The sequence below is a fragment of the Micromys minutus genome, assembly GCF_963924665.1.
Source record: "Micromys minutus genome assembly, chromosome: 19".
NCBI lineage: Eukaryota > Metazoa > Chordata > Mammalia > Rodentia > Muridae > Micromys > Micromys minutus.
Genome location: NC_137954.1, coordinates 16,296,783 through 16,310,244, shown reverse-complemented (window position 1 = coordinate 16,310,244; position 13,462 = coordinate 16,296,783). Strand labels below are relative to the sequence as shown.

Here is a 13,462-nt window from a genome sequence, read left to right as displayed (position 1 = left end):
TGGTCACTGTAACACAGTACAGCAAACCTCAGTTGTGTAGCTGGTAACTCGGGCAGAAGGTGGCAGAGTAGGTGTTGGAGATCGGCTTTGAAAGGCTACATATATTCAACATGTATCTAAGGGTATGCATGTGTGCACTCTCTCTGTGTGTGTGTGTGTGTGTGTGTGTGTGTGTGTGTATGAGAGAGAGACCGATAGAGAGATTTTTATATGCTTGAACAAGAATGAGCATACACTCCTGAGCTCTTAGAGCTTATTTTGGTGGGGAGAAGAAACACTAGCATTAAATCAATAAGGAAGTTATATGAAAATATTAAAGTATGTCAGCTATTTAAGGAAGAAGGTGATTAAGGTTTGTTCAGACGTGCAGGCCCTGGTGACTGTACACACTTCTGACTTGACAGGACAACAGTGGCATTTCCATTTTATGTTATTCTTTCTCAAAACATGTAGCTTCAGTTTAATCATGAAGAAAATATAAGAACAAACAAACATAAGGCCCACATAAAGGAGGTGGGAGATGGCTCAGTTGGCCAAGTGCATGCTCTACAAGTATGGGGGCCTGAGTTTGGATCCCTAGCTCTACTGCACGATTTAAAGATGGCTTCTTCAGCTTTGCAATGTCTGGATTGATCCTTAGTATACACACACACACACACACACACACACACACACACACACACACACACGCCTGCTAGGTTTGAAATTAGGAGCTTAATGTAATGTAATTGGTATCTCTTCTATAAAATGAGTATCTTTATGTTTGTTTGATTACATTAGTTTTTCTTAGTCTCTGGTACACAAGATGAAATTGGAAAAAAAAAAATCCCATTTCAAATTTCAGAATTACTAAAACTAGTTACAGAATTCAGAGACTCAGACAGAATTAACAAACCTAAACCTCGTTTGTAGCTAGAAAAGTTGGAAACACTGTATGAAGTTCTGTGCAGTACATATTCATACATACATAAGTAGTCAAGTTCATAGTTACCACCTCTTTATAAGAGAAGCTGACTAGTTTCTAGGCTCTGTATATACCACTGATACAGCTAAAGGAAAGATTTTGGTCTTGATATGGTTCAGTTGATAGAGTGTTTGCTTGGCATGCTCAGAGCCCTGAGTTTGATCTCCAACACCACTTAAAATCAGGTGGGGTGGTGAACACCTAAAATCTCAGTGGTTGGGATATGGAGGCCAGGGAATCAACAGTCAGGGCATTTTCAGCTTTTTAGTGGGGTTGAGGTCAGCTTGGTAAATAGATAAGTAAACTGTGTGTTTATTAGTTTAATTTAATATATTAAACAACATAGTTTGGTGCTATTGATTTAAATCAGTGCTATTGGTTTAATGACCTAGCCACTGAAAATTAAGTGATTAGTCATACGGTTTGAAAAAACAAAAGCATATGTCTCTGCCTTTTTAGTGATGTGTAATGGTATTACTTATTGATAGTTTTACCTACTTATAAGCAATAAGACGAAAAGTATGTTGCCTTATTTTATCCCTTCTTTTGTTAAAGACACACAGGTATATATGACTTCTGGGTACTTGAAATGCAGTCAGTGTGACTGAATTTAAATCATCAAAAAGGTTGCTGTTTACTGTATTGGATTCTGTCATAATCAAGGTCTGTTCTAATTGTACTGAACCATGGCGGTCTAGTATTTTCCGGAGAGCGTGGGTTAGTGCTCATGTAGCATTATTGCTGCTCAGTTCGGGCCATGAGGTTTGGTACCTCAGATCCAGAAGGAAGAAACGACAACCTAAAGCTTGATACTTGGGCCATATTTTGCCATAGGCCTTTGCCTGGATCCCCACCCAGTCATCAGTCCATAATTCCCTGACCTTTAGTCCCGGGCAGTACAGCCTCCTGGACTCAGAGGCCAATATGGAAGCCAGGAAGTTTGGCACTTGAAACCGCTTTCCAGGAAAACTGGAGAATTCTGAGGGCAAGACTCATCATTAGGCCTTATTTATTATAACCCAAGGAAGGGCAAACAATGAGGTTTAGTCAGAGGACAGGCTCCCTCTCCGCTTCTCCTGCACCTTTATAGCCAACAGACTGGGTGATTTTAAGTGTTGTGAAAGCATTCATGACTTTTAGGCCTATTGCAATTTAAGCCCAAGCAGAGAATCCCTGGTGTCTTTTGCTTACTATTTTAGGTCACCAGATCAGAGGGTTTTTTTTTTTTTTTTTTTTTTTTTTTTGTTGTTGTTGTTGTTTTTGCCAGGACAGTCTTTTTACAGCTACTCTCAAAGGCTTCTCCGTGAGAATAAAAGCTGTTGGCCTTATTTCCCATCATCAGGTGCTCCACGCTGCTCTGCTTACGTTCTCATACAAAATGAGGAGTCCTGTGCATTCCTGATACACAATAGGAAGTTTGTATAGGTGATGTCCTACCCCTGTGTGCATGGCTGCCATAGAAGAGGCATAAAAATGGGCAGCCGTGTGCACCTCAGAACACAGTAAACTGTGCCAATGTTGTCTTGTTTGTTTTCTCCCAGGAAACTGAGGGTTGGCGATACATCGCTTTGGCAAGCACTGCCCTGCTGTCGTCACTGAGAACTTCAAGAACAAGCCCCCGTACTGCTGTGCTTGGCCTTCTCTTGGCAGCCAGATGAAGATTGCTTCCTCTTGTTTCCACAGCTGCATTGCTGAACCACCTCTCTCTGTTGGCTGAATGTTCACGACACCTTTTCCTGAAGCCGTTTAGAAGCTTGGACCCTGTGTCATGGAAGCTTTGGAAGTAGATGACATCAGCCCTGCCTTAGAGGTTACTGAGGATTTCTTTAGTACTTTTGACAGTAAGCTAGAAAAGGTTGTGCAACAAGCAGAGGTTTATGGGATCCAGGAAGTCCCTGAACTTGTGGGGCATGAGGTACTTGGTAACATAACAGACAATGGTGCTTTGAGAAGCGTTGCTGCCCTGGGCAAGGGGACAATGATTTGGGACCACTGTAAGAGCAGGCTCCTAGAAACCAAAGGTCAAAATGTCTTCCCTGCCAAAGAACAGCTTATGGTCCAGAGAGGGACAGCCCCAGATAATCTTTCCTGGATGGAACAAAAGGAAGCGTCAACCTTCAACTTTTTCAACATCTGTCAGCGTCGGAGGGACAGACCTCGTTCTGTGAATGACTTATTGGATGAGACCACAACTTTCAAGCCAGGACACGCCCGGTCCAGGTCCGACGTTACCCACGTAGACTGGCGGGTCGTCCTTAACACCATGCCTTTGCAGCAGCAGCAACAGGCGTCCCTTCAAGGCCCTCACTTTCCCAGGCCCTCTTTTCTGTTGTCTTCACCCAGTAAGGTTGAAGATGCTCAAGGAAATACAGGTATGTTTTACATCAAACTTCTAGAGACCAGCTGTTGGCTTCTCCTTTGTCATGTTTACTTCTGCTGACTCTCCAACACCCACTTAGGGCTTTTCTTTCTCCCACACGTTTGTATCTTTGCTTCAAATCAGCTCTCTTTTTATCTTCTGAAGAGGTATTTAGGGAAATTATGACTATGGTTAAGTTTCCCTTTCTAATCTTCTATGTTAGAATGTTCTTACACCTAAAGTAGTATTTTCCTCTGAACATTGTGTGATACGGCTTATTCATATCATATGTTTATTAAATCACACATTGGACTTTATTAATCTTGCTGTGTGTGTGTGTGTGTGTGTGTGTGTGTGTGTGTGTGTGTGTAGACATACTGTCCTCCAGAACTTTTCATCCAGCTGAAAGCATCAGGCATCAATGAAGTTTCAGAAACTTACTTAGAATGAGGGACAGTGAATGTCCACCGGAAATGCTTCTCACCCCATATACACCTGAGTGGTAGTGACACTTAGAGGACACAGGAAAGAGAAGTCACTGTGGCCTGGCTGCTCAGAAAAAGCTCATAGGAGGCATGAAATGAGCTAGCCCTTGAAGGACATGAAAATTTAGAAAAAAACAATCGTAGAAGATGATAGTTAAAATCAGAGTGTGAACAAAGGTGAAATGGGTGGGGTGTAGCCCACTTGTAGAACACCTGCCTAGCATGAAAGGCCCCAGTCTGGGGGAGAACCGAAATGTGAATGCAGGGAGAGTGAGTGTGACCTGAGACAAGATAGCCTTTGGAATGTTGATTAAGGCAATGCAAGATTCTGTCCATGATGTGCCTCATTTTACAAACAGCACAGAGTCGCCCTTTAAGACACTTCTTCCTGTCATACCCACAACTCGTCACTTTTCTTCTTTCCTTCTAGATCAGTGGTTCTCAACCTTCCTAATTCTACCATCCTTCCATACAGTTCCTTATTTTGTGACCCGTAACCATAAAAAATTTTAGTAACTACTTCAGAACTGTAACTTTGTCATTGCTACGAATTTTAATGTACATATCTGATATGCTGGACATCTGATATACAGCTCCCAAAGGGATCACAGCCCACAGGTCTTCAAGAACAGCTAGAAGGGTTATAACAGTAGAAGCAGAAGGAAAGGTGAGTTTCCTTATAAAGCAAGGCCGTGGTGACTGCTCACACACTAGGGAGACAACACATCACTGGGATCCCTGGGCCTGGAAGAATTGATAGCTTTGTATTTGATCGGTTACATTCATGTAATAGCTGAACTCTTCAACCAGCACACAACCACAGTAGATGTCTACGGAACTCACATGGAATTTTGTCAGTAAGTTACTGTAACCATTTGTAGATTTTGGCAGGATCCCAGATGAAAAGGTTATCATATTTTCAACTTTATTTCTCTAGTGTGTTATGATTATAAATCCAATAATTGGGCACCCTAGAGTTCTCTAATACACTGGTCTTTCCCTTTGAGTACCTGAGAAGCCATGGTTGTTACTATTTTTTTATTTTACTTATTTTTTTTCTAAGATAGGATTTCTTTGTGTACAACTGTCTGTCCTTGAACTCTCTCTGTATACCAGGGTAGCTTTGAACTCAGAGACATCTGCCTGGGTGCTGGGTTTAAAGACATTCACCACTACTCCTGGCTTGTGATTTAAAATTCTGGATACTGATTTATAGTGAAATATAAGTAAATTTTGGAAAAGATACTGTAACACATGAGCTTTGTGGGATTAGAATAACCCATCTTAGCCACCGCTGGGTCATTGCAACAGTAGGCAAACTTGGGCAAACATGGTGTCATATCATACTTCTTTCTTTCTTTCTTTCTTTCTTTCTTTCTTTCTTTCTTTCTTTCTTTCTTTCTTTCTTTCTTTCTTTCAAAGATTTTATTTTATTTATATATGAGTACACCTCGGCTGTCAGACACACCAGAAGAGGGCATCAGATTCCATTGCAGATGGTTGTGAGCCACCATGGGGAATTGAACTCAGGACCTCTGGAAGAGCAGTCAGTGCTCTTAACCACTGAGCCATCTCTCCAGCCCCCTCACACCTCTTTCTAACAAGCTCTGGGGAGCAGGAAAGATGTGTCATGATTGCATGGCTTCTATGTAAAGAGCAGGGCCCAGCCACAGCCTGGTGCTGAGGCTGGGAGTCGATATGCATTCTAGATTTGTGGTTGACTACCCATTCTTAGCAGTACACCATTCTCATCTAGGTGTGTACAGAGAGCTGATGGGAACTGCCCTATGGATTTGTAGGACAGAAGTCAGCCAGTCTGCCTCTGGGGTCAGGGTTGTCTCTCAGGGTGAGTCCCTAGTAGCTGAGCCACCCAAGGCACAGCAGATACTGGGAAGGCAGCGAGGCATGAACTGACATGGTTTTTCACTGTCTTATTTCATAAGCTTGTGAATGTGTTCTGGAAAGTATAGTGCCTCAAACATAGGCAGTCCAGGGCTGACTTTCACAGGAATGTTGGCTGAACTAGTGAAGAAAGGGTGCTTCAGGGGGTCCAGGCATGGAATGAAGCTTGAATTCAATTTTATTATTACAGTATGCATTATCTGAAAATGATTGGCTAATAATGTATGTGTGTGTGGGGGGGGGGTTAGGTCATAAAATGCTAAACAGGAACAGACCTGAGGCATAGTGGTAACAGTTCTTCTAAAGAGTTTCAGAGTATGTGGTAGAATCCAAAGTTTTGTTAGGACCAGCATCTTCCTAACATCCCAGCATGTGCTGTCCCTGGGCAGCAGCACCACTCTGAGGCTTTGACTCCACTGAGAATGCCTGACATGCTCTGAACATAGATGAGTGTCTGTTCTTAATGTCCCCTCTGCATCACTGTCACGTTACTTCCTGAGGAACAGAACACACTCATAGTCATGAAAGAATTCCCCAGAGGATAAAGGAGGTAGAGTCACAGAATGAATTCCAGACATATACATCTTAAGGTAAAATGTCTAATGACCTGGGTGTCAGATATGTTTTTGGATATGAGTGGTAGATTGTCTACACACACTTGCACCTGTATCTTTTATAGCTTTTGTGTATATTTAATAGATTGCACACTTGTTCATGGTGGATGAAGATTCGACTGTCTAGTAAGACTCAGGAGTCTTTTCCAAGCGCTACTTCTGATTCACCATATAGATCTGGGAAAACCTTTTACTGTGTCTTTAAACCTACCAAGACAGATTAACCTACCTCTGCAGTCCTCCCCAGCCCTGAAGCTGTATCATTCTGGGTGTGCTTAATGGATTCTGACCCATGGTGCTCTGGGAACTAATGGCTATATTCAGATTAAATTCAACAATTAAGGAATGAGACAAGCATGGGTAGGATTTTTTCACAAGTGAGAGATTTCTATATAACTCGTAAGTCTACTGCTACATGAACTGCAGTGGAAACTTTTTAAATGAAAAAAAAATTAAAGGAATCTTTTATATTCGCTGTAGAGTCCCGAACCTCAACCAACTTCCAGAATGGAACGCACTCCTCCCTGACTGTGTCACATTTTCATCTGCTTGGCAAGGGCAGTGGTCAGCTGGGCTTTTGTTTCTGTAGGTGCCGCTCTCTGGTGACCTGGCATGCTCCTGGGCCTGTGTTTTCTTGTTCTGAGTACTTTAGGAGAAGGTCTCAAGCAGAGATTTTCTTTACGGCTAGACAAGCCACTGCAGTCTAGTCCTTTATCCTAAGCTTTGCTACCGCTTCAGTTCTCTGGTCCCCATCTTTCACAAAAAAAAAAAAAAAAAGGAACAAATCTGGGACTTGTACTAAAATGACTGCTTTTCAATTACACTGTTTCTCAAAAGCCCTGGAGCCAGGAGACATGGAAATATTCATGTGGGCTTAGAGAAAGTGAGGTCACCAGGACACTGTGTCTTGCTGAATTTGTGATTCACCCTCTCACAGATTAGTCAGTACAAAGAAGTTGCTAAAATAGGTCACAGGAAGTTGATTGTGTATGGTCACAATTTCCGCTGGTTAATGATCCCCTTTTGGCCATGGCAGCCATAGGAGACCCAGTGCACTTCACTGACAGCCCATATTCCGATTCCTAAAACTGCTGTAAGAGACCCGTGAAAATGGAATGTTTGAGGGTCTTTGTGGGTTTTCCCTTAGTGCACTTGACTAGAAAAATTGTGGGTATTAATTTTTCAAACTGCTGGAGTTATCTTTCTAAATCACAGGTCTTTTGTGCTACTGTGTTTGTAGAGACAAACTGTATGGGGCTGGAGAGATGGCTCAGAGGTTAAATAAGAGTACTGGCTGCTCTTGCAGAGGACCCGGGCTTGATTCCCAGCACCCATACAGTGGCTTCCTGTAACTCCTGGTCCAGGAGATGTGATGCCCTCTCTGACCTCTACAGGAGCCGTACACATACAGTAAACAGACATACATGTAGGCAAAGATTCATACAATAAAAATAAAAGTATGAAATTGAAACGAAGCGTGGCTCACTATTACTAGTGAAGGTTTGTGAACTTCATGAAGCATTCAGAATCTTTTCAGACTTATCGCCTGTGTTGTTCTCTGCTGAGGCTTTTTGCCATTTTTGAATGGACCTTGGCTTTTGCCCAAGTTGTGTCTTCATAACAGAGATTCTCCTCGTCCTTTTTTTGCATTACATAAATCCTTCCTTATCTTTCAAGGGCCAACTCAAATGCCGCATTGTCCCTCAGACTTTTCCAGGTTTTTTTCCTTCTTCCAGTACCTGTTTTATAAATTCCAAGCACACTTTATTCTGTTGTATATTATAGCCAATTGTTTTCTATCAGTCTTCTATCTTAGACCAGAAGCTTTTCAAAAATGCAAACCCTATTGTAGAATACTTTGTACTAAGTAAGAGCCTATGGAGAGTTGGGTTCTGTATGTGTTTGTGTGTGTGAGAGAGAATATGTATGAATATCTGTGGGTGTGTATCTGTAAGTATGTGTGATTATGTGTGAGTGTGTGTACATGTGTGTATATTTGTAGGTATGTGTATAAGTGTGTGCGTGCATGCGTGTGGAGGCCAGAGAGCCCCATTAGATGTCTTCCTCTATTATTCTTTCTAAGGTAGGGTTTCTTTCCTGTCCTGGCTCTTGCTCATTCTGTTGGATTGGCTAGCCAGCAAGCTCCAGGGACCAACCCTTATATCTCAGCTTCACTAGAGCTGGCTATTTGCATTGGTATTAAGAATTGAAGTTAGGTCTTGATGCTTCTTCCATGACAAGCACTTTTCCAACTGAGCCATTTCCTGTCCCTTGTTAGGCTGAAGTCTATGCATTGACGCTCAGGAAAACCAGGACAGGTAATGAGCTGGTGTGCTCTTCCTGGGTCAGACTCTTTCTCTCTGCATTCCTTAGTTACCTGTAGGCTTGGGCTTTCTCTGTCCACTTTAGTGTGTCTGTTGTTTTTGTGCAGCTCATGTTTAGGCAGTGATGTTGGCAAGACTTGATGGGTGTAGTTTCTGACATTACTAGCCTTGAAAACATACAAATACGTTATACAGACTGAACAGGTTGTGTTTGTGTATTTAGGGTATACATATATATGTGCACATATATGAATGTAACAATAATTAATGGAAAAGAGACCATGAATTTGAAAGAGAGCAGGGAGTGGTATATGGGAAGGTTTGGAAGGATGAAAGGAAAAGAGGAAGTGGTTTAATTATATTATAATCTCCAAAAATAAAGGAAATAATTTAATTAAAATCAGGACAGAATAGCTCTATTTTTCCTCCTAAAATGGAAAAGGCTTCTGTTCCCTTTCCTTACCTTTACCTGTGTCTAGTTGAATAAAACGTGTTATTAATATTCATAGTAAGAGTTAATTTTGTGCCCAGTCCCCTGCTAAGAAGTGTTCATTCATTATCTTATTTACAGTATATATATATATTTAATATAATGGGTAATGTTGCTTCGATTCTACAAGTGGAAATGGGGACTTAGGTGAACTGACCCACAGCCATCTGGGTGAGAGTAGGATACAACCAGACATAATCCCAGGGGGATATGCTCCTGCTCTATTGCATTACCTCCTATCTCTAAAAATGTCTAGGACTTACTTGCTCCATCACAGATAAAACAGTTTGATCTAGATTGAAGTTCTGGAGGTTTGAGTTCTACTCTCAACTTGCCAGCTTTGTAACATAATCGTTGCCAAGTCAGTTTGCTTCCTGGAACCTCTTTGTAGTCTTAAATCAGAATGTTTTCAAAAGCCAATGAACAGTGGCATAGTTGTCATTGTAAGGCCATTAACACCTTTCCTTAGCATCAGTTACCAAACACTTGGCTAATGCCAGGCACCATGTGCAGCAATACTTACCCTGGGGTTTTTCTCCTTTGCTCTTATCCTCAGTACATTAATGATGTCTCTTTTCTGTTCTTTGGTGTCACATGGCTCCAGCTGCTCCAAGGCTCACCTTCTATGTCAACAGTCAGACTCAGAAGCAGGAGACATGCTTTTGGGTCTCTTTCCCAGAGGTTCCCAATAGCACCCCAGTCTCAGACTGGGTGGCACGCTCAATCTCAAGGCAAATTCTAGTGAAGGACAATAGAGTATTGTAAGTGGTTTAAACAAATTATGACTTTTTTTTTTTTTTTTTTTTTTTTTTTTTTTGTGCTAGAAGAGAGGCTGTGTTCTCTGATCAAAACTTTGGTTTTTCTGGAGAAGCATTTCACAATCTTTGCCTTAGCTGGAGTGGTGAGAGTAGAATTTTTAGACTCCTCCTGGCTCTTACGTTTCTTTCTTTCTTCCTTCCTTCCTTTCTTTCTCTCTTTCTTTTTATTAGATACTCTCTGGTATTTACATTTGAAATGTTATCCCCTTCCCCCACACTGCTCCCATCCCCTCTCTCCCTCCACTTGTCTCCCCAAAGGTGCACCCTCTCCTGACCACTCTCTCTCCACCTCAGTGCCCTGGCATTCCCTTACACTGGGAAAATGCTCCCTCACTAGACCAAAGGCCTTTTCTCACATTGATGCCAGACACTGCTATCTTCTGCTACATATACAACTGGAGCTGTGGTCCCCTCAATGCGTGCTCAGTGGTTGGTGTTTTGGCTCTTACATTTCTATGATTTAAGTTACACAAAGATTTGGTAATGGAATGCCAAACCCCTTAGAGTCTAAGTTACGGAGATTTTAAAGTTTATTTTCTTTAGATCATATAAGCAGAGCAAAAGCTCGCTATGCCACCTAATGACACAAGTTTTTACCTGGGGTCATTTGGTAAAGTTAGGTTTGTGATATCCTAGTCAAGTTCACATCAGAACAGAGAAATAGACCAGGACTTGATTGCCTATGGCTACTACTGCCTACCACAAAAATAACATATCCAGCTCATATTATTTTTAGAGCCTATGCAGGTGACCTGTATTTTCTTCTAGGTTTAGGAGGGAAAATAAATAAGATGCTTTTACTCCTTAGGAAGGTTCTCCCATGTAGCTGTAAAGAATATTATCTGATGCTGGCACCAAATAACCTTTTCTGACAGAGTAAGTTTATTAAGAAAATTCTGTGGGGACAACAGCAGGATATTTAAGAGGAAGTGAACATCTAGTACTGATGGTGTAGCAAAAGCCAGAGGCCTCAAGCCAGACCAGTGACTCATTGAAATGAACATTTACAAGTAAAGCTACGTGGACAAAAGGGTAGAATGTGGGATGCACCACAGCTTCCGTGACTAGGTTGTGTTTTATTTTTGTTTTTGATGTGTGTGTTTCTTATTATTTGTTTTATTTTATTTTGGAGGGGGTTAGAAGGGAGGAGAGTGGGCACAAAGGGATGGGAAGATGTATAGGATTGGGATGTATGATGTGAAATTCACAAAGAATCGATAAAAAGTTAAATAGAAAGAAACTGAAATGAAAAAAGGAAGCATGTGTGCGGTAGTGTGTGTGTGTTATGCTGGGCAGAAGTGCACTGGCACCGAGGAGCATGCTTAGCATGTGTCATGGGGAACGCATGATGAGTGTCATCTCGTAGTCTCACTTTTCCGCTGTGCTGAAATAAAGAGAGCAAAGCTTTAAATTAGTTCAGAGTAAACACTAGGCTCTGCCTTGAACACAATTGAAAACTATAAATAGGAAACAAATTAGAGAGTTGTCAGCTGTGTTTTATGAGCTAAAATTGCGAAGAACAGAGTAATGTTAGTGACCGAGGATGCCAGAGAGGAAAGAGTATTTCACCTGAGGTCTGAGGGGCGTCCACTAAGCTAAGGTGGTGAGAACACCTCACTCTATGTTCTCATATGTTAGGCCAGGGAACTAACTAACCTGCACAGGAGAGCAGGGGCCCAGGCTCCATGTCTCAAATCTCTTTCAGGACAATCAAAAATATCTTTAGTGTTGAGATTAGGATCCTTTACAGGAAGTTTGGAAGTTGGCAGGAACAGAGGGTAGAGGTAAAACAGCCACCTTTCTAGTAGCCATTAATGCCCAAGTAATGGACCGCCAATTAGAATAACATTCTTGGCTTTCATTTGCATGCTCCACCCTGGGAAGGAGGGGTGACCTCTTGGTATATTACTAGAGGAACTAGGTGAGAGTCTTTCACCAGACCTACCAGTTCTGCTTTCAGCCGGCTCCACATCTGTTCCTGCACATCCCTGGCCTTTCATGTGAGTCTCTCAGAAGGGGAGGACTGTGGCTGTTGAGGGCTGCTTGTAACACTACCTATAATCCTGGGATTGAGTTTGCTACAAGCCTAAGTTGCATCCTCCAACCAGCTGATCATTTTATCCTTTTGTGTCTGACGACCTTCAGGCTCAGTTGGTTTAAATCTTTGGTAGGAAAAAGGATGCGGTTTACTGGGTCTCTTCAGTTTCATCAGCATGCATAATGGATCGATAGGTAAAAAACTAGAGAAGCCAGTTGTGCCCAACACTTCAGCAGGCTGTGACAGGAGAAACAGAGTTTGAGGCTAACCTGGACTTAAGAGCTAGACCATGTCTTAAGGAAGAACAGTAGGACTGAGTGGGAGGCCCTGCTAGCTTTATCATGTGAGAACTTACGTCAGACTGAGTGTGGCAAGGAAAAGGAAGTAGGACATGTGAATAAAGAGGATGAACTTGGGGCAGATGGAGTGTAACCCGATAAGGAAAGAAGCCCACCATTTGAATGCCGTTTCACCTTCCTGCCTTTTCTCAATAACCAGCTCCACCCTGTCCAACACTGACACTGCCCTCTCCTCAAAACATGACAGAACTTCTCAGATGGAGATCTTTCTTCTCTGAACCCATTAGCTGAACTTGTTGAAGTATCAGCACAGCACAGACAGTACCCCTCAGAGCATGGATTATTAATGTGGGATTGTAAAAATAACATGAATTTGAAAGTTCCCATTTTTGCCAGCTGGTGGTGGTGCACACCTTTAATCCCAGCACTTGGGAGACAGACAGGCAGAACTCTGAGTACAGAGAGAGTTCCAGGACAGTTAAGATTATATAGGCAAACCCTGTCTTAAAAAAAAAAAAAGTCCTGATTGTTTAGATAGAGATATATGTATAGTTGAAATGCTATAATGCCTTTAATGTACTTTTAGACAATCTAGGAAAATAATGAAATAAAAATTGAGAGTTAAAGAGATAGAGGTAGCAAAAAAAAAAAAAAAAAAACTGTGTGTGTGTGTGTGTGTGTGTGTGTGTGTGTGTGTGTGTGTGTGTTGAATACATATGTATGTGTGCATGCTTGTGGATATACTTTTTTTTTTCTTTTTTTTCTTTTTTTTTTTTGAGGCAGACTTCTCACTGAATCTGGAGCTCACTGTTTTGGCTAGATTGGCTAGCCTGCAAGTCCTCAGGACCTTCCAGCCCCTAAGTGCAGGAGTTACAGATCTGCACCCCTGCCTGGCTTTTTACTTAAGTGCTTGGGATCCAAACTCAGGTCCTCATTTGTATCTACCTGCTGAACCATCTCCCCACCCAAATGCTTTTTGAAGCTGAATGAATGAATAATCTTCACTTTCTACACGGTTTTGATGGTGTTTGAAAATTTCCATAATGGAATATTGAAGGTTAAGCTTGGGAGCTGAGACTAAGTCAGTATGGCTTTTACTGTGTGACTGGGTTTAACCTGACAAGGACTAAGGAAAGGGCTAAGAGACCCAGAAAGCTATGGGATACCAG

At 41.9% G+C, this 13,462-nt stretch overlaps 1 protein-coding gene across 1 annotated transcript in view; it reads left to right on the top strand.

The window, feature by feature from the left end:
- Nucleotides 1-13,462, top strand: part of PLEKHM3 (pleckstrin homology domain containing M3) — a gene marked incomplete at its 3' end in the record, with an annotated part of 150,081 nt that overhangs the window by 16,334 nt on the left and 120,285 nt on the right. The window contains exon 3 of the mRNA XM_080932667.1: nt 2,506-3,336. Coding sequence (XP_080788793.1) covers nt 2,733-3,336 — 604 coding nt within the window. The 5' untranslated portion in view covers nt 2,506-2,732. The remainder of the gene's footprint in view (nt 1-2,505; nt 3,337-13,462) is intronic.